At 42.6% G+C, this 22,086-nt stretch overlaps 1 protein-coding gene across 1 annotated transcript; it reads left to right on the top strand.

Annotated features, from left to right (window-relative positions):
- Positions 1-1,219: 1,219 nt before the first annotated feature.
- On the top strand, positions 1,220-21,863 carry LOC126505159 (pancreatic triacylglycerol lipase-like). Its single transcript, XM_050147915.1, has 12 exons — positions 1,220-1,265; positions 2,321-2,475; positions 5,338-5,460; positions 6,617-6,751; positions 11,540-11,651; positions 13,142-13,261; positions 13,378-13,497; positions 14,345-14,463; positions 17,097-17,226; positions 18,250-18,358; positions 18,906-19,070; positions 21,800-21,863. Exons 1-12 carry the CDS (start codon positions 1,220-1,222, stop codon positions 21,861-21,863), a joined length of 1,398 nt encoding a protein of 465 aa, XP_050003872.1.
- Positions 21,864-22,086: the final 223 nt, after the last annotated feature.

Here is a 22,086-nt window from a genome sequence, read left to right as displayed (position 1 = left end):
AGAGAGAGAGAGAGAGAGAGAGAGAGAGAGAGAGAGAGAGAGAGAGAGAGAGAGAGAGAGAGAGAGACTGGGCCTGGTGAGGACTTTTAAAGCCCCAAAGCCCACCCTCAGTGATATGCTTCCTTGAACTAAGCCAAACCTTATAATCTTTTGCAAGTAGTGCTACTCCCTGGTGAACCTATGGGGCTCAACCACCATTCTTATTTATAATTGTCTTCAATGATTGTCTTCACTGACCAATCCTCTGTGCTCTTAGCAATACATACAATTCCTTTCAATTTTCATTTGTTCCTTGTACAAGATACTCTTGAGAAAAGTTGAGTAGTTTGGACTGTCAACAAAAGCCTTCCCTTGCTTTTCTAAGGAGAATTGCTTTCTTATGATGGACTCTCCTTTTCTGTGTTTGGGAGGAGGAAAAGGTAACAGAAAAGCCAGGTGTGCTGGTTCATGTGGTCATTCAAGTCTGTGGAAATTGACCACCCACTCGGTCCTGCACTTCAAACTGTACACTAAGAAGTGGATGCAAGACTACGGTAAAGGACAAATCCTGTGTGTTCTTTATCATGGGCAGAACCTAAGCTCCAAAGGTCAGATATGTGTGCGTGGGGTCAGTAATGCCAATGGAAGCAGCAAGTCCAGAAAGGGGTCTTTGTAAAGGTTCAAAAAGATGTTCTGGGAGTAAGAGGTGGGAAGACAGGAGAGCACATGAAATGCTAAAGTGGAAGTTGGAAAAGGAAGGGAAATGGGAGGCGTGGGAGAGTGGGAGCTACCAAAGCAAAGCACATGTGTAAGTAAAGTAGTAAGCTAACTTTCAAATATAATTAGTTCTTTTTTTTAAGATGGTGGTTCTGGGTGGTTCATGAGCACACTGGTCGAGAACATTTCATATCAAGCACTTTCTCATCTTCCCATGAACACCTTGGAACACAACCTACTCTACCAACCCGGGCTTATCTGTGATTAAAATTAGAAATGTCCTTGGAACCTCTCCCTTCTCCTGCCACTTTTCCTGACACTGCTTAGAAAGATAAGGCTCTCCTATAAGAGAACATCTCAGCTTTCCCCTGACTCAGGATCCACCATGGTGAGTCAGGAACACGATTTTGAGACTGACTCGTTAGATTGCCCCCATTTCCCCACAAGTCTGAGTGAAAGTGATTATGTCAATGTTTTGAAACCTGAGTTCTCCAGACTCAGCCATGTTTTCACTTCTGTGCAGATGCTGCCGCTGTGGACTTTCGCTGTGCTCCTGGGAGCAGTAGCTGGTAAGCAAAGATGTGTGGAGACGGGAGAGGCTCACTGTGCGGTTCTTCTCCAATGACCGTGACAGCTGGGTTCAGGCCATGATGAGGATGAGGAGTCAAGTGAGTTTGATGGATAAGAACACAAGCACTTAGGTTATGTTGCCGGATAAAACCCCCAACACCTGTCCAAATGAATCACAAACACACAAATAAATCAGATGAGCATAAATGTGTAATATATTCATTTTTAATCTTTCTCAAAAGTATTTGGATAAACAATTGAATTTTAACATTAACATTTATGATCAAGGACCCACACTCCTAACTTGCATTCAAGGAAAGGGGCCCAAATTCTCTTTTCATCAACTAACTCTATGACTCTAAAAATAATCCATAATCCTTAGCCCTTCCGAGCTTTGGTATCTTGTTACATGTAATATAGATAATGAAATTTCAACATTAGAGTGATGCTTAAGATAAAAGAATCATCTTGTCCAGAGTAAGATTTAGAGAAAACACCCCCCACAGCTCCCGTTTCTCTTACTCTGTCGTCAATCTGGTCTTAGCACTGCTCTAGACCCCTCTTAGACCAGCAAGCCAGCCTACAGCTGTGTTACACCCTAGATGGTTTGTGAGTGCTTTCTTCATCGCAGGACCCAGGTTAGTCCTCAAACATTTCAGCCAAGATGGAGACACTCAGTTTGGTTCTTGCACGGAACTTAGCGTCAAATGGTGGCTACTGAGAATTTAGAGCCAACATACACACAGTGCCCATCAGGAACTGGGGCCCAGGGCACCTCTATTTCTGGGCATCAGTGGTCAAACAATTGGGTTGAGAAGTTGAAATGAGTCCCTCGTTGGGGCACTATGGTCCCAGACGTGAGGACCAGCAGGCTGTCTGCCTGCAGCAGAGACACTGTCCCCTTAGGCTGTTTCATGAGTGTGAGCAGCGGGGCATTTGGGGAAGCAGAGGAAGAAAATCTGCCACAAGATGAAACTTAACTCATACTTTGCCTGAGAGACTATTGAAAGAACATTCTGACTAAACTAACTCTTGACACACTGGGTGACTTTAGGACGAGACGTCTGCTATGACAGACTCGGCTGCTTCACTGACGATTCTCCGTACGGAGGAACTTTGGAAAGACCTCTCAAAGTGTTACCCTCGTCTCCGAACCATGTGAACACCCGCTTCCTCCTCTACACTAACGAAAACCCCAACAGTTACCAAGTAAGAGAATTCCTGCATCTTTAGGACTTGACTCCAACTCTTTGTAATAGCAGATTTTATTTAGATGTGTTCTGTGCTTCCATAGAGAGTACTACAGTGAATCATTTAGAATTTGATGGTTGCCTGGCTCACAGATGTAGAAGGGGACTCTAGGACCAAAGGTGTAGACCCTCAAAGCCCCTGGCTGAGGGCTTCCACACTGCATGATAGTACAGTGAGCAGTGCCACATGGAGGGAAAGCGTGGGAGAGATGAGGGAAGGGTAGAGAGCCATCTCCTAAGGAGTTCTACTCCTGCAATAACCACCCGACTCTTCCAACGCTAGCAATGACCTACTCATGAAAGCAGAGTCCTCACGACCTAACCACCCATGAAGAGCCCTCATTCTTAATATCATGTCAGTGATAATTAAATTTTCAGCGTTTTAGAGGTGACATTAAAAGCCTCCTATATCAATAATTCCATCCTAACTTCCCCAAATCCACATCCTTCCATACACAACATATTTTTCTCCCCAGTAGCCACATCTTAACACATCACTGCAAACCTCCAGTCCTGAAGCTCAAAGCTTTGTCAGGACCAGATGTAGATAAGACCCAAGGCATGATTCATCCTCAGACAGTCCTGAGTCCGTGAGAGTAGAACAAGATGTCTGCTTTCAGAATATACTTATGGTTCAGGCATAGAGCAGACATTTCTGTTCCAGATGGAAGAAACGTCCCAGAAAAGAGTATCCACCTCCAAGTAAATGCAAACCAAGCAGGGATAATAGCATTAAACTAAAAAATAACTTTTTGTTTTACAAACAACCTCCAGAATATCACTGTTTTGAGGGCTCGGTCCACACAGCAGCTCTCGGAGGCTTGACCCTCACACCTATAGAGTGTCTGAGCTGATACCAGCATGCTGCCGGTGCTGAGGGCTTGGGGACCCCACCAGGCACTGCCCTAGTGGTTCCCTGTGGGGTTCTACCTCATCTCATAGGCTGGCTCTGTCTCCCGGCCATCCACAAATGTCTTGCACATCCAGATGAAAGTTGATGCCTCCCAGCCCTCGCATTCTGCAGGCCTGAGTAGAATAACGCTTATATCCCAGATTTACTGGGTGTTTCCTCTAGCGGGGTGGCCTGAATCACACTTGAGCCTCAAGTGAACTCCTGCTTTGACTTCTGAGACTGAGCACAGCTTCTATCAGCAGGAGCATGGATAATGGTCCAGGTCTACCCTTTACGGAGCTCTTGTTCTAGGAAAGGAGACACAGCCTCCAAGATCTTGGGACTCTTTCTGCTGCCATACTAATGCATGTCACCTGGCTTCCCCTTTGAAAAGCTGTCACTGGGCACAAGCCTGCCCTGCTCTGCTAAAGCCACCGTTTCACTCCTTCCATGTCCAGGATGCCACTTTTCCAGACTCTCTGTTTTACTTCTCTTTTTGTTATAACTTATACCTTGAAATAATTTTTCTTCCACCTGCCTATACAGTGAAAAGCATGCACACAGAAGCCTGAATACTTTGCTTCCTTGGCGTCTCATCTGCCAAATAGTCTTGCACTTTTAAGTTCTGTGTTTTATAAAGTCCTCAAACATGAACACCATTCAGCTAAGTTTTTTGTAACTATAAAATGAAAATGGCCTTTTCTGCCTTCTGTTCTTCATTTCTATTCGATGCCTCATGAAAATGACCTTTCTGTCCACATTTCTATCTGCACACTGATTGTAATCACTTTAGCAGTCTTTGAAAATAATCATAAACAATCATATCTCCACCACAGCCATTACCTTCTTTCAGAATCCTCCCTAATCCTGTCCTGGTGGTCGGTCCACTCATGGAGAATTCTCCCTATTCCTGTCCTGGTGGTCGGTCCACTCATGGAGAGTGCTCGCTAACACTGCTCGATGTTCCATTCACGCTAAAATGGGATTATTCTGAGTTTGCTCCTCTGTACCAAGTACTCTGCACTGTCTACTAAAGTAGAACCCACATCTGGGGGTGTTTATTATGACAGCCCCACTCCTGGGACCAATTTCCTGTCTTAGTCATTTTTGGAAGGGGAAGGAGAGTGGTTTAATAGTATCATTAATTTGGTAAATTATAAAATATATACATTCATTTGCATCAAAGTCTGGGGTCTAGGGCTTTTAAAATTCACAGTGTAACCTGGTGAAAGTCTTCCTGTTGTATCATGAAATAGAAGGAGGAAGGAGTGAGGGATGGGGAGGGAAGGATGGGGAGAAATGGGGTGACGTATCCTTTTATCAGGAGCTCAGCCCCACAATAACTAAACAACCCTACAAAGTTCACATCGTTTCACTCAAAAGAGCCCTGTGGTTGCCTGAGGGCTCTGCCTCATCCAACTATCACAGTGGCAAGGGAAGGTCACGTTTCGAAAGGAATATTTACACCATAGTTGAAAATACATACTCTAGTCTTCTCAGGATGATTAGTCAGATGGTGAAGCCTATGCCTTCATAGACTTCCAGGGAACCTCTACGTATTTAACATATAAACATTTATAAATGTTTTTACTGCCGCTATTATCTTTCATATTGTTTCATATTTCCTATTATTATATATAGTACATATCTAGCACATATATCCTAAGTGTATAGATTCATGACATGTGTGTGTGAGTATATACACCATACAGAGACACACTCTCATTATGTGCAGAAAAGATCCTCATCACCAATTATTATAGAGGCTATATGATCTCAAAGCTGCACAGTTTTGGGGTTGACTTTTAGGTGGTTCTGTAGTTTAGCTATAACATGAGAATTCTTATTTCTAAGGATCTCAAATCCCAATAGTCCCTGCCTACCCACCACCTACTAGAAGAACTTAACCTGAAATACTTTGGCAAACAGGTGATTACCGCAAATGCATCAAAAATCAGGAGCTCCAATTTCAAAACAAACAGAAAAACCCACTTCGTCGTTCATGGATTCACAGATAAGGGGGAAGACAAATGGCTGTCCGATATCTGCAAGGTGAGGGCGGGGCTCTCCCTGAGAGTGGCATTCGCAGAAACAAATTGCCCCTGTGCCTGCAAGGGCCGGTCTCCACGGCACAGGGAGGCCTCTGAGGCCTGCGGAGCCTGGACTGTCACGTGAGAGGGAGGTGGCGGTGGTGCTGGTGGTGGTGGTGGTGCTGGTGGTGGTGATGGTGGTGGTGGTGGTGGTGGTGGTGATTGTGTTGGTGGTGCTGGTGGTGGTGGAGGCGGTGGTGGTGGTGGTGCTGGTGGTGGTGCTGGTAGTGGTGCTGGTGGTGGTGGTGGTGGTGATTGTGTTGGTGGTGCTGGTGGTGGTGCTGGTGGTGGTGGTGGTGCTGGTGGTGGCGGCGGTGGTGGTGGATGCAGCGGCTCTGGGGCAATCGGGACCATGAAGTTGGTGGGTGGCCTTTGATGACATATATGGGGACGTTTCTGGCTTTAACAGGAGAAGCTGCCACAAGTGCTTCCCAGTCGATCACAGAGCCCTTGTTCTCTGGCCTTGAGTTTCCACATGGAGAGCTAAGGGACTCCATTCACTCAAACTCCTTTTGGTTTTCACTAGGTGCCCTGAGGTCCTCTGGTAGCCATTTTTAGCAATACTGTGAGGGTTTTCATGTCTGGCTTTGATGTTTTTGTGGAAATGATTCTACTTTCATCTTTGGCTGTGTTCCCAGTCATAATGGACACTGAAAAGAGAAAACCAAATAGAATAAATTTCCTTAGTAATAAAGGAACATTAGTGTTGATTCAGTTATCCATGGATTCTGGTAGATATACAGCATCTGGTGCTCTCCTGTGGAAGAGTTTCCTAGAAAGGCACAGTGGACTTCTAAGACATGGGCATGCTCTAATGAGATAAATCACTGTGCCACGTCTACATTTTTAAAATTAAAAAAAAAAAGTCTATGCATCTGCTGCAGTTGAAATACCAAGAATGCAGTTCCCACAGGGGCCGTGCCTCAGTCTGGCTCAGTGCTAGATTTGAGGAAGAATTCTATATCCATTACCAACTAAGTGTTCTGGTCATAACTTTTGGACTAAAAGACCTTTTGCACGACCTTTTTCAGGTCGAGGAGAGCGTTTACTTGGTCTTTGAGCGTGTTAGTAACCAATCGAGGATTGTTTACAACCTTCTTGTGTGCCTTTCCTGCCAGAACATACTCCAGGTGGAAAGTGCGAACTGCATCTGTGTGGACTGGAAAGGCGGCTCTCGAACTGGGTACACTCAGGCTACACAGAACGTGCAAATCGTCGGTGCGGAGATCGCATATTTGGTTAAGGCCCTCCAGGTGAGTGTTTCCTGCTTCCTGAAAAAGCCACACCCATTGCTTCCCTCAACTCTCTTACCAAAAGAAAACTCTAGACATGAGCATTTATTTTATGTTTCAACATACTTAGCTGATATATAAAAATCGAATTTATATTTGATGAGCACCATGTAGCGTTTTCATGCAATTTATACTTTGTCGTGTTCAAATCAGGATAAATACATGGGTCCAAGGTGAAGTCTTCTGTTATCATGTCTAGTTTTTGAAATTTATTTACATTTTGTATTCTTCACTCACCTCACTGTACAATACAACCGCAGAGGTTCTTACTGGCTTATTGCTTAGTGCCCATTGATCGACCATTTCCCACTTCTGTCTACTGTTAGGCTTCCTAGCCTCTAGCAATCACAATCCCATCCCCTCAGTTTCTACAAGATCATCATTCTTCTGACCCACCATTGGTGAGATCATGTGGAATCTATCTTTCTATGCCTGACTTGGCATGGCTCTATCTGTGTTCTTGCAAATGACAGAATGTCACCCTTGTCATGACAAGTCATAGTCTATCGTGTATACATGCTATACACACCATGTTTTTTATTTATCCGTCAGTTGATGGACACTAAGGATGCTTCCATTTCTTGACTGTTATGAATAATGCTTCATGAACATTAGGCGTGCAGGCGTCTTTCCCCATGCTCAGCAGTAGGGTTGTTGGGTTATGTGATATTTCTGTTTTATTTTCTGAGGACTCTCCAAGGTGCTTTCCACAATGATCATGCTGTGGGCCTCCCTCTGTAGTACACGAGGGTTCTTTTCCTATACACTCTTGACAGCATGGACTATCTTTGGTTTTTCTCCCACTAACTATTCTTTTTTATTTTTAAAGTTTAATTTATTTATTACATATGAAGTGTTTTGCCTGCATATATGCCTACAAGCCAGAAGAGGGCACTAGATCTCATTACAAATGGTTGTGAGTCACTATGTCATTGCTGGGAGTTGAACTCAGGACCTCTGGAAGAGCAGCCTGTGCTCTTAACCTCTGAGACATCTCTGCAGCCACCCCTTCCAACTAGCTATTCTTACTGGAGTTCGGTGATCGCTCACCATAGTTTTGATTTGTATTTTGCCGACAAGGGATGATGTAGAACACTTTTTCATATGGGCGTTGGCCGTCTATACCTCTTTTAAGAAATATCTGTTTTGGTATATTGCCCATTTATGAAATCAGACCATTCCTATTTTTGCTATTGAATTATTTGAGCACCTTTTCTTCATTGGCTATTATCTTCTGGTTGATTTTGCAGTTTGTAAATAATTTCTCTCATTCTGTAGCTCTCTTCACAATGTGCCAGGGAGAGACTTTTAAACTTGATATAACCCATTCGTCACTTTTGCTTTTGCCTTCTGCGATTTGGGGGCCATCTCAAAAGTAGTTCTTGCTCAGACCACTACCCTGAAGCTAGTACAACAATTGACGAAAACATTCCTGTGCTGAGACATGCCCTTCCACCGGGTTGGAAACAAAGATGCAAAGCTATCTAGATTTGGGTTCACCTACAAACCTCTTCTCAGAAAGTTATTTATGTATTTATTTAAGAGAGTTTGCATAAACAGTGTGGAGGTTGTTTCTAGTGTATTTTAACAAATTCTATTTGTTCTGGTTTTATTGGTTATTAGCATAATAGTGCTGATCTCAAGATTAAGCTAGCTACATTTTTTAGAAAAGCACAAAGATTTGAAGCTAAGCTGACTGGGTAACCTAAAGAGAAAATGTTAAACTTGATTTGTTGGTTCTTTCGCTGTACATTTCTAGTTCAGTTCTGGCTTCATTGTCTCTGGGTAACAGACATCATTTACCTGTTTTCTCTTTTTACCATGATAGAGTAAAAGACAAACTGATTTTTACCAGCTTAGTAGTCTAAATCTATTTCCATTTTTATTATAATAGTCTGAAAATTGAAAATAAAATTATTTGAGAGGGCAGAATGTCTAAAATTCCAGTTTAGAAAAGTTCTCCGTGTGGACCTGAATTCTGCAATAGTTGACAATGTGCTACTGGAGACACTGTTCTGTGGTGCAGCTTTTCTAGGCTGAATCTGCCTACCTCAGTTCTCACTTAGTTACTTAGGCTAAGTCTAGGAACCAAGTTAAGATGATATGGATTGACGGGAGAAATATCTGTAATTTTTATTAGTTTTTGCATGTACTTGGAGTCACAAGAGAAAAGATTGAAATAGATAGCAAAATAATAGAAAACTTTCACAATATTTTAACAAAGTATGAAAATTTTTGTGAAGAAGTATCAAGACAGAAGGCTCTCAGGCAGGGGTGGTAAATTCTGGAAGGACCAGGAAGAGCTGTATGGAGGGTGGTAAGGCTGGTAAGGCTGGGGTGACCTTAGCCAATTTGCACATCTCCCCCGCAGCATGAATTTTGGGTCCCTGGTGATTTGTACAAGGACAACATCTTTCACAGGAACTTCTAAGGGCAGCTTAGGCTGTCCCCATGAACAAGGACCTCAGATGCTTATGTCAAAGAGGTTCTTTGGCATGGCAGCATACCTCACTTTTGAGTCCCGAAGCTTTATCTTCAGAATGTTTTGCTACTAAAGGCCTACTTGGCAACTCTTTGGAGAATTGAGTTCAAGGTCACGAAATGAGATTCACCAAAAGAAAAGGGGGGCATAGACTGAACAAGGAGAAGAGAAGGAATCCTAGTAAAATCTTCCACGTGTAACTGATCTCTTGGCCCTCAGGCCCGGCAGGTCAATTCAGCAATGCGGCCAAACTTCTCTTGGGAGGTGGAGCTTCAGGCTGACTCATTATCATTGGGTCTCTGTGTGGTATCAAAACCAAGACTGCAAATAAATGGCATTCCCATGGAAACAAAATAAATACAAAAGCTACTAATGAGAGAAGCATTTAAATCACTTCCTGAATTTGAAGGGTAGCCAGATGATAATTTTTTTTGAGGTGCTGGGTTCAAAACATCTCCAGCTGAAGCAATGGTGGATCAGAGAAACCTAATAGATTCAATTTCTAACTTAAATACCACCTAGCTTCCATTTCCAGGGCTTCAAGAAAAACACCGTTGGTTGATTTCCAACCATGATCCCAAGTCATAAAAACATGAAGAAAATGGAATGTTAGTTTATAACTTGCAATCAGGTATTAGGAGAAAGTTAGAGAATTCGGAATTTAATCTAGCTTATGGCTAAATAATAAAATCTAAAAACAAACCAAAACATCACCCAACACTGAGCTAGAATGTAACATCTATGTGCTACAGGCATAGATATTACATATTACATTTATTCTAATATTACATATTAGAATTTTTTTCTAAGCATGCTTCCCCTACTTAGCAAAGAATCATAGTGAGACTCATTTGTTGTCAAAACAAGATTAGTCTTGTTATACTTGGCTTGATTATTTGATAAATACATAGGAAACAATAACTGACTCTTTCTAAACTGTTCATTGGAATTTTATTATGTCTGTGCACACTTTTATGTGTGGTCTCCTCAGAAGCTAGAAGTGGGTGCTGAGTCCCATGGGATGGGAGGTATAGGTGGCTATGGGTCGCCATGTTCGTCCCAAGTATCTGGAAGGACAAAAATGTTATTATCCACTGAGCCATCTCTTCAGGCCCTTGTCAGAATTTTTTTAGAAGAAATCTTATCTTTGACATTAAAAGGCTTTTAAGACTAGGAAGCTAATTGAAGCTCCCAGTGCTGAAGTACACTTAATGAAGTTGTCTCTCTTCAAGGCCTCTGCCATAACTTTAAGATCCTGGGATGTCCAAGACGTGGCCTTAGATTCGACTTGAGGCTAGAAACAATATAATGGAAATATGTATGCAAGATTGCTGGGCAGCTTTTCCTAGGAGCAGTGAGCATTCTCATAGAATCCATAAAACCACCATCTGACCATGTCAGGAAATCTGTATTCTGGTTAAGGCCTTTGTCTTATAGCCATTGTTACAAAATTTGCCCTGCTTCAAGGATAACAGATTCTTAATGAACTTACACAAATAACTGTGTCACCATAGAAACAAGAATTTGCACAAAATAGTGTCTGAACCACGGAGGGATCAGTTAACAGGAAAAAATTGTTTTATTGTTGTTCACATAATATACTTTACCAAAATTGCTATAGGATATAGATAATATTAAAAGCTTTCAATTAGAAAATCAAAATATAAAAAGCATCAGTAATGCTTCCAAAATGCTTCATTGAAAAGTCATTTTTCATCTGTCTCAGACTGTATAAGTCATTCAGTTTCCTGTTTTGTGTGGAAGTAGAAGTTCCTAGACCCTCTTTGGAATTTTGGAAATTCTTAGAAAATACCATATGATATTAAAGTTTCTCCATAAGCCTATTTTTAAAAGCACTTGTTCAGTTTCCTTTTCCATGAATTTCCAAAGCCTTCAGAGAAGAATTGGTATCACACAGCAATGTCTGTAGAGAAGTGTACTCAGTACAAAATCATGACCACCAAAGAAACATGTCTTTTCAGGGGTGGGTGCATGCCTTCTATGCAGAGACAGGTGAAAATGACACCCACATGGAGGGGAGAGAGACTCACAGAGGAGAGAGAGAGGCAGGAGAGAGACACACAGAGAGGGTGGAGAGACACACACAGAGGAGGGAGGGAGAGGGAAAGGAAAGACACACAGAGAGCAGAGAAAAACAGAGGTGAAAGAGAGGCAGGAGAGAGAGACACACAGAGAGAAGAGAGGCAGGAGAAACCCAGAGCAACAGACATCTTAGGTAACAGTCTGATTGATTCCCTCCCTGACAGTCCGACTTTGGCTATTCTCCATCCAACGTTCACATCATCGGCCACAGTCTGGGCTCCCATGTTGCTGGCGAAGCTGGAAAGAGGTTGAATGGGACCATTGGACGAATCACAGGTTGGTAGCAACAACAGAAGCTGCAATATCAGAGCACATATGGCCTCTGTGAGACCCAAAAGGAAGGCCAGGAGGGGAATCTGGAGCAGAGTCCTTTCTAGCTAGGGTGGCATGATCAGAAGTCAGGCTGGGAGACTTTGTGATTGACAATGGCTCTTGGGTTGCAGTATCCTCTTTCAAATACACAGGTACCGCACCAACAGTGAGGCTCAAGGACCAGAGCCATTGTTCCATTATCTCTTCCATGCTCAGATATTCATGAAAGATGAGGTTCCCAAACAGAATAAATGTCACAAGCAGTGGAGTCTAACCCATCACTAAAATACATGAAGTTCCCTGAATTCTGTTTCATTATGGATGAATGATGACCTTGAGTCCCGTCAGTGGCAAAGTAGAGCCACAGGAAAGGGACCACCCCATCTCTTCTGGGTGCTTATAACTGTATGTAAAGGGCCTTTTGTGCGAGTTGACTATTGAGGTGACCTCATGAGAAAGACATCATGCTGGATCCAAGACATGGCCACAACAGGGGACAACTGATTTCCTCCTCTGCCTTCCAACTTTCTGTGTTGGCCTGGAATTCTTTTTCTTTTGAAAACTTGTAAAGTGTGTGTGTGTGTGTGTGTGTGTGTTTGTATGAATCATCAGTGTATGTTCAAAGAGCAGATATGTTTGGTGTCTTCTCTCCCCGACCCCATAAGATAAGGTTTCATTATGCATCCTTGACTGGCCTGGAAATTGCTAGATAGACCAGGATGGTGGGGGACACACAGAAATCCGCCTGCCTCTGTTGCCAGAGTGCTGGGATTGAAGGCATATGCTATCATAGTTTTAGAGACAGGAGATCACCAATTGGCCAGACTGGATAGCTGATGAGCTCTGGGGATCCTTTGGCCTTCATACCCCCTGTCCTGGGGTTATAGAAATGGGGTGCTGCCCCTGACTTTTATGTGGGTGTTGGGGAGCATAACTCATGCTTAAATGACCAAGATTTTATTTTCTGAACCATCTCCTTGGTCCCTCTCATTTTTTATGCATTGGAAAACATTAGGTACATTAGATTGATGGGTGTTATGTCAAATTTCTATTTATTAATTTGATGAAAAAAGAAATTCTTCCAGAATGTTCTTTCCTATTGCTCAGTGAGGAGTTATGACATTCTGGGATCTTACTTCTCTGGGAGCTTACAGTCTATTGGGAGCTTTATAGTCCATTGTCTCTCATGGTCAACCGCTTCTCTGCTGCCAGGGACCAGGATTTTCTCTGGACTAAACATCCTTAAGTAGAGGCAAATTCACTTCCAAACAAATAGAAAACAAGCTAAAGGCAGCTTCCTCTTCAGAAGGCGGTGGGTGAGGAAGATGTGGTCTCTTTCTCCCATGGGTAATTTGGGATTACAGCCAGTGCTTACGTTACAGTCTGGAACTAATGAAGAAAGTTGGATGTGCTTGAAAACCAACACAATTTACAACACAGCGTATTTGCTTTAGGACTGGACCCAGCTAAACCCTACTTTCAGAATACACCCGAAGTTGTCCGACTGGACCCTAGTGATGCCCAGTTTGTGGATGCCATTCACACAGATACTGCCCCCATGATTCCCAACTTGGGTGAGTTCTAAAACATGCCTGCCCAGATGTTGGGCAGATGCCTTACATTAGTCAACTATGTCTTAAGGCATCAATAAGTAACATGAACCTCTCCTTGCTTTTAAAAATTTCTTCAGGATTAGGAATGAGCCAAACCGTGGGTCACTTAGATTTCTTCCCAAATGGAGGAAAGGAGATGCCCGGCTGCCAGAAGAATGTGCTCTCTCAGATTGCTGACATGGATGGGATCTGGGAAGGTAAACTCATCATGGAGACAGAGATTTTCACTAGGGGACAGACAACTGTGGTCCACATTGTTAGACTTGCTGGTACCATGTGCTATGCAGCCTCTAATTTTATACAAGAGGCCTCTAACTACATCCCTTAGATACAGGCTTCCACAGGGACAAGCCGGCATCAGGGACTTTGAGAAACATAGTTATTATCAGTAAGTATCTCAAGAGCCTGACTCAGGGGCTTGGAGTGACTTAATGGGTAAGTACACATATTGCTCTTGCAGAGGACCTGAGTTCAGTTCCCAGCACCCACACCACTGATGCTCACAACCACCTATAACTCCAGGTCCAAGGGTATCAGGGGTATCCATAACCTCTGACCTCCACCACTCATCTCTCTCTCATCTCTCTCTCTCTCTCTCTCTCTCTCTCTCTCTCTCTCTCTCTCTCTCTCTCACACACACACACACACACACACACACACACACAATTTAAAAAGTAACAAAAAATGTAAAAATTTTCTAAAGAACCTAATTCAGGGAACAAGTTTCTTTTATTATTATTATTATTATTTATTTAAGATTTCTGCCTCCTCCCTGCCACCAGGGAACATGTTTCTAAACTGCCTTTATGTCTATCCAGACCAATCTTTCTCTTTTCTAGTTACTTTCCCATTTTATGTAACAACATTCAATTATTTTAATATTAGGTAGTGCTGATCTTCAGAGTGCATGTCATGAATACTCTTCATAAATGGTTTTATGCATCACACCCATTAGAGAAGTCTAGTTCAAGCCCTATATCTTCATCCAAGTGGTAATTTTTAGAAAAACAAAATCTGTCATTGATATCATGTCTGACTTTGCAGGGAGTCGTGACTTTGTGGCCTGTAATCATTTGAGAAGTTACAAGTATTATACAGACAGCATTCTCAACCCAACTGGCTTCGCTGGGTTCTCTTGCACCTCGTACAATGATTTCACATCGGTAAGCAGCTTTCAATGAATGGGCAGTGTGGTTCACTGCCCGTGACATCACTAAGTGAATGCTGTGCTATCATATTATACCTACCCTTAATGATAGGGATATACCTTAATACGAAGTGATCAAGGACTTCAGGGAATTCAGCTCGAAGATGCCATGTCCTGTGTACATGACAGGTATGAGCATTTGTTTTAGAAGTCATCCTAAGTAAAGGAAAAGGAAAGAGCCTGCAGACATTTGAGCCGTGTTGACAACACGTGGTGAGCATGGAAAATCATCTATGACTCCTAGCTTTTTAAACTGTCAAGTTATGGCCATGCGGAGATTCTTGGAATAGTTGGTGTCATCAAATCTTGGTTGTTTTTTTAATGTATTACTTAGATACCAAGATTGGATTCTTACCTGTTCTAGAATGTGGCAAGCCTAGTTTGCCTGGGTGCTACTAGTGAGATTGACTTTTCTTCCCACACTAATTTTTTCTCAAATAAATATCTCTCACCTGTGTAATTTAATAAAGAAAACTTTAAGTGGGTGTGCCAAGGATCAAGGCAGTCAAAATGACCAAGAGGTGTAGCGTGGTGGTCAAAGAAGAGATGAAATTTAGCTCTCGCTGTTCACTGACTAAAGAGCTCCAGAAGGCGTATCACTTAGTCCCTCCTTTTGAGACATTCCTTCATCTGCATATGCAAATAATAATGGCAATCTCAGCATATCGGAGAGGAAATGCTAATGAGATGATTTATTTTAATGACCCTCAAGCAGAAGTGGTGGTAAATGATTGCCCAGGAAATGGGGGTTATCATGAGAAAATGGTGCTGATTCTAATTCACAGCGTAAGTACGGTAAGGACATACAGAGACTGGAAACACTCTTCTGATACCCGAGGACAGAGAAGAGAACACGGACGAGTGAAATCTTCGGGTGTTACTGGTTAGTGCAGGGGCAGATCCAATAGCATAACGGTCCTTTCAGAGGCCACTGGGCACTTACATAAAATAATGTCTGTGTCTCACAGATGTCTCTGCATCTAAGAGGTTGGTATGGGGTCACATCACTGTAGTGGTGACTTATTAGTGTGTGCTGTATATAGACAGTGACCTTGGGTACACAGTAGTCCATTGGTACACGGTCTCTTGGCAACTTTGGGCTCTGAGCCATATCCCTGTCTGTTTTGTCTTTATGCTCTTGGCAGTTGGAGATGAAGTCTAGCACCTGCCTACTCTTCTGGCTCGGTAAATTCCCTCAGGGACTGTCCACAGTGGCTTAGGTGATGTTAAGGGGAAAGAGAGGGACGGAGGAAGAGAACGGACTGTTTGCTGCATGTATTTTCTGCATATTCAGATAATGACGTGAAGAACATCTACTCCAGCAGACATCAGAGTGGGTCCATTGGAGCATGATTTCAGAGTCCTCAGGAGTCACAAGACTGTTTATGATTAGAAAATCAACGGGCTTCTATGCCACGCACCGCGCCCCCGTGTCTGCGCTCTGTGCACTGGCACCCAATTACCGAGCTTCGGGCAAGGGGCTGGAGGCTGAGAACTCAGACGCAGAGACAGACTGACACACGCAGCTCCCAAACGCTGGTTCAGAGAGCCCATCTTTATTAACACCACGTAGACTTAAATACACTGCAGTTAATGGTCAACAGGTGATCCTCTGATCCTCTAACTAGGCACAGCTTCTAGTAACTTATATTAGAAGGTTCTAGGAGGGAAGAGCAGCTGAAGGCCAGAACTCATTAGTCCCAACACTTCTACAACTCCCTGGTCTTACACAGACATACTTAGGCCGAATGCTGGGTCTAATCAGGATACACTTCTCAGTAAATAACCTTCTTTCTGCGGGTCAGCAAGTTCAAAGCATGGCTCACAGAACGCAAGACGAAGACTGGGCCACAAATGGGGGCACTACCACCACTTACCCTTCTTTTGAGTGCATTTAGCCGCTTCACGGTGGTACAGTCCCCTCTTCTCTATGAGCCCCATCATCATGTCTTGATTCAATTCTCCATGTGGCTTTCCTGAGGAGAAGCCTTCTGTGGAGGTGTGGAGGGGAGCAGGGCTGTTTATCTCTCCCCAGACTGTTACCCCCTCTCCATCTCTTTTACTAGAATCTCTTGTCCCAACAGGGGAGGACATTTTCTTCTGTCCGCTTCAGTCACCAGGCACCTGGTTAAGCTTTAATGGTTAACTCTGTGATTTTTCTCTAAATGTCAGGGAGAATTTGAAAATGTGAGTTTGCAGTCACGTACTAAGTGAATGCCATGGGAGCAGAGGAGGCCTAAGCTGAACCTCAGGCCCTCTGAAGTCACTGATTGTCACCGCCTACTCTTGCTATGCAATTTTCCAAAATCGATTCTAGTCTTCGAGGATGCCGCTGCTGCTTGGCATGCTCCAAATCTTGAGTCCCACAACAAAGGCTGTGGGCTGTGTCTTGTATACAAACATAATGAATGAATTATGAAGTTCTAACCATTCTTTAGACAGATGGCTGTCTTAGGGCAAAGGGGCTAAGCTGGAGACGCAAAAGAGAAGATAAATGCATGCAAGTCAGAATGCTTCCGTTGTAACAAGATGGGCAAGATGTTTCACTAATAAGGAAAGAGCATCCTCACTCATTGTTTTCTTCCCCAGGACAAGTGCTTCCCCTGCCCAAGTGGAGGATGCCCACAGATGGGTCACTATGCTGACAGATACTCTGGGAGAACAAGTGGAGTCGGCCAAACGTTCTACCTGAACACTGGTGATGCCAGCAATTTTGCTCGTATGTTTCTACTTTATTTCCCTTACACTCCAAGTACAAAGTATTTTCCCGTGTTCACTGATGATGGGTGAAGCTGATTTCCACATGGCAACTTGAAACATGGCTCCGCACCGTGGAAAATGCCCAAGGCCACATAAAGTAAAGCTGTGGTCCGAAACCAAAACAAACTTCTTCACATTTTATCAAGGAGCTGAACTCAGAAGGCTTCCTTGGCTCCATTCTCTTGTACTCAGGCATAGATTTTGCTGAACAGAATTTTGAGATTTTGTACCAGAAGGTAGTAGTCTCTAAGACACATGGAATAGTTAGATTGGCAGAGCAGAGACGCGTTTAGGGCAGTAGACTCATGGGAGCTGGCCATGGTGCTGTGGAATGGTGAGGTATGGAGGAAGACAATTACTTGGATGTGTGTGGGTGGGGTTAAGAGCCCTATGAAACTAAAGACAAAATGTATTCTTCCTCCAGTTTGGCCTAGGCTAAACCTAAAGGCGCAGACTAACAGTTTACAATGGATTAATACCAATGCAACCTTCTTTTGATTGTGTAAATTGGTTTATTTCCAAGGCTAACGAAAAATAGAATTATAGAATTTAAAAAATAAATTCAGATTGCTTACACAGAAACATGGCAGGACTCTACAACTTGGTGATCAATAAAAATACAGCAAAATGACCCATTCTACTATTTTCTGATGCTTCTTAAGGTAGAGTTCTTAGAACATTGAACAATGAACTGCCACATTACTAAACTGAAAGACAAATATATTTCCTAGTCCTTTGACTTGCAAATCAAAATATCTATGAACTCCAGAAGTTTCTACACAACTCCCACTTATTAGGGCTGAGACTATGCTATCGGTAGGCTTGCTAATACTGTGTGTAAAACTTCCAAAATTCTAGTGCAGTAGTATCTAAAGATCTAAATTAATTATTTATCATTAGTTATTAATTAATTAATTTAATTATTCTGGTTTCACTGTGTCTTTTCTCCAATTGATATTCTGTGACATTTTTGCTCCTGAAGGCTGGAGGTACCAGGTGACTGTCACCCTGTCTGGACGGAGAGTCACAGGACACATACTGGTCTCCCTGTTTGGAAATGGTGGGAACTCGAAGCAGTATGAGATTTTCAAGTGAGTAGAATATTATCTGCTCTTCTTCACTGTTATACTGCATGAGAGTTTGGCGGTATCATCACATATAGCATGGAGAGAATACTTTTCATACTTACATCTTAACACATTTCAGAAGTCTACTCCTACCTATTTCTCTGCTCTATCTCCACAACCCCTTGTGCATACTCTGATGCCTGAGTCGTAAGTGGTAAGTAATTCTGTCCCTTGAAAAAAGCTGGGGCAAAGATAATACAAATGTGGTAAATGAATTATATCATAATATAATGTGATATATTGTGCAAAATCATATTTCCAGTTTGATTAAAGCTAGAGTGATCCTTGAAGTAGTTAAAATTGTCAAAAGCAAAAGCTACCACCTAGCATACATGTGTGACGTATTAAATACAGTAGAAGGGCAAATGCCTATCACCAATCAACCCAAGAAACAGTCTGAGCTGTTAGAAACTCATGCAAACACAAACACATCACACGTGTGTTTATGTGCAAATGCATGCATGTGTCTCTTGTGCTGCGTATTATTGCTTTCACTTTCCTCACTTCCCAGGGGCTTTCTCCAATCTGGAAAGACTCTTACCAGTGAGATCGACTCTGATGTGGATGTCGGGGACGTGCAGAAGGTTAAATTTATTTGGTACAACAACGTGATCAACCTAACTCTACCCAAAGTGGGGGCATCGAGGATCACGGTGGAAAGAAATGATGGCAGAGTGTAAGCGATAAGAAACGGGCAGGGAAGGGTCACGGGGCATCCATCACTCTCTTCTTTGAGACTACATCGCCTACCGAGTCACGTGGCCCAGACAGGTCTACTTCCTAAGACCTCGTGTTTCCTTAGGAGACAGTGTCAGATATTAGGAGTACCACTTTGATAGACCAGGGAAAAGAATGCTTCCTTTACCAGACAGGCTTAGACTGTGTGTGTGTGTGTGTGTGTGTGTGTGTGTGTGTGTGTGTGTGTGTTGTCCCCTAAACTTCAGGGGTTTACCAAATTGTCACGTCAGTTGTTTGGGAACTCATTAATTTATCAAGGAATAGAAATATGCCTCGGGCTCTCAAAGTTTCAGTCAGAGAGTTAAGGGTAAGAAGACACAAGGCAACTAGATTTCAAAGCACAGCCTGCTAGAGAGGCGTAGAGGGAGGGTAGTCCAGGGGATTCTGGGCTGTGCTAACCTGGCAGTTAATGCTAAGTAGAACACATACTTAACTCACAAATACTTTTGAGAGATGAGAATGAAATCCTCTCCAAACTACCAGCACTTAGACAATGCTTCAGCAGTAAGTCAGCACCACACGAAATGCTAGCAAACCTTCAAACACATTATTCTAGCAGGAAATGAATCTACAGAAAGGAATTGTGAATAACAAATAAAAAAGTAATTATTTCAAAAATACATGATATTTTAGGCATTCTTAAAATCCCTCTTAAGCAATTGACTACTGAGAAATAATATTTTGGGGTTTATATGATAGCTTTATATGCTAGGTTTAAGTGAAAGATGGCAATAATCTTGGAGGGCCGTCACCCCGTAGGCAAGCTACTATAGTATCATTGGGAGATTTACTATGATAAGTTAAAAAAATGTGTGCTTTTAATTTTGAGGCAATAAGTAAATCAACAAATTGGGGGGAAGGGAACTTCGTGTTTTGAAGTATGACATGAAAACGGGGAAAGGGAAGCAAAAACTGTAGAGTAATAGCAAACACTGAATGAAAAAGCTACAACCACTTTGGAAGCCAAGTTGACCAAGTCTTAAAAACCCAAGCTTACATCAATCTGCAATACAGCCACAGAACTCTTAGGTTCAATAACTTTCCTCACTCAAAAATATTAAACGGAAATTCCAGAGCTGAAAATACCTATAATTTAAATCGCATGCTCTTCTGAATAGTGTCACCAAAGCTCACACTGCCCCCACTTCGTTCCAGTGCACAAGCCGTCAGCTGTTCTGGGGTAGCCATGGGCATACACCACCTGTTCACGTCAGTCTCTGAGTAGCCCTCACGGCCATCAGATTGTCTGCTGCATTACAGGCTGGGGCTCAAGTCTTTATTATTTTGTTTAATTTCATAGCTCCAGAACAGGGCTGTTATACTTTCATTACAGCACCATGTATCACTCAAATTACTTACTGTAATTATGTATGTATGAGGGAAACATGTGTGTCATGGTGTATGTGCAGTTCAGAGGATAACACACAGGATTCTGTTCTTTCCTTCTGCCGCATAGGTCCCAGTGCTCAAACTCAGGGGTTCAGGTTTAGCAGCAAGTACCTTGACCCCGAGTCTTCTAACCTCTAAATTTACTTTTCATTATTTCTTAAATTTATTTTGATTTTCTGTGTCTGAGTGCTCTGTGTATATATGTGGACACCAGAAGAGGGTATTGGATCTCTTGAAATAGGAATTAAAGATGGTTGTGCTGGGGATCAAACCCTGGTCCCCTGCAAGAGTATTGAGTGCTCTTAACTGCTGAACCATCTTGGCAGCCCTTCAAAAAGATAGTTTTTATTTCTAGGATATCCTCCCTGCCCCTCCACATGGTCTCTTTTCTCTCCCTAAAGAGTCCCCACTTCTCCTTTTCTAACACAGATTCCATTGGAGAAACATCTAAATTTAAATGTTCAGAATTTATTCTATATCAATCAGTGCTCAATAAAGCGATCATAATAAATGTGTCTGCCTTTGGGGTAATTCCCACAGTTAACCCCATTTTACAAATAACCACACACAACTTCAATGCCAGAATTCACATGAAGTTTAACTGCAGCAAGCTCATTAAATGTGACCAAATTACAACACTTTAGTATGTCTATATTTACTTACATATAGATATTACGTAGCCTTCATTAATATTGGTTCTTAACCTTTATCCTGACATTTGCAAAGCTGCCAGACCGTGGAGGGGGAGCAACATGAAGAGGGAAAAAGTGGGTTTTCTGAATACTTTTTAAAGGCCATGCACTTTACACATGCTAATATACTTTATTAGAGTAAATTAAACCCAAAGTGTCACAAGTATTGCTTACAGAGAAATTCAGTTATTGCAGTTTAATGTTGAATTAAAATAAGAACAGCGAGCTAGCGTAAGATCTCATGGGCTTCGTGTAGGGTTCCTGCTGTGTGCTGTTCTCTGCTCTTGCTTAGTTGCTGTGGTTGACCAAGTGTTCAGTGTTTAACGGACTATTTAACTATTTCATATATATATATTTGTCATATATCTTTAGGGCTCCAACGGTAGCATCTCCTTTTTTCTATTTGTACAACTGTAAAACAAGCTCGGATGGAAGGATTCTGTACTTCAAAGTCAGTGGCCAGCCTCAACTGTAGAGTGTGCACCTCGCTCAGACTCAAGGAGAGCTATAGGGGTCCCCACACCTGTCACGATGGCACCAGCTGTGTGCCAGGAAGAAGTGACCTCTTGGCATTTTCTCTCCCCAGATTCAACTTCTGCAGTTCCAAAACTGTGAGGAAGGACGTCCCGCTCACCCTGGAGGCATGTTAAGGGCTTGCTGACGGGATCACTGCATCTGGCTACTAATAAAATCCAGCATCGAAGCAATCCATATGTCTCTTGTGTCTTTTGCTCTCAGTCCCCCTAAGCACAGGGACACCCTTTTAATGTGGTAGTTACAATCCCACATCTTCAGCTGGTGTGAACGGTTACATTCTGATGCATACCATGTGGCAGTCACACTTGGGAACATTACATACCTCTACAAAATCCT

The sequence above is a fragment of the Alexandromys fortis genome, unplaced genomic scaffold, assembly GCF_014885135.2.
Source record: "Alexandromys fortis isolate MF-2015 unplaced genomic scaffold, M_Fortis_MF-2015_v1.1 scaffold_16, whole genome shotgun sequence".
Classification (NCBI taxonomy): domain Eukaryota; kingdom Metazoa; phylum Chordata; class Mammalia; order Rodentia; family Cricetidae; genus Alexandromys; species Alexandromys fortis.
This window is presented reverse-complemented; position numbering and strand designations above follow the sequence as displayed.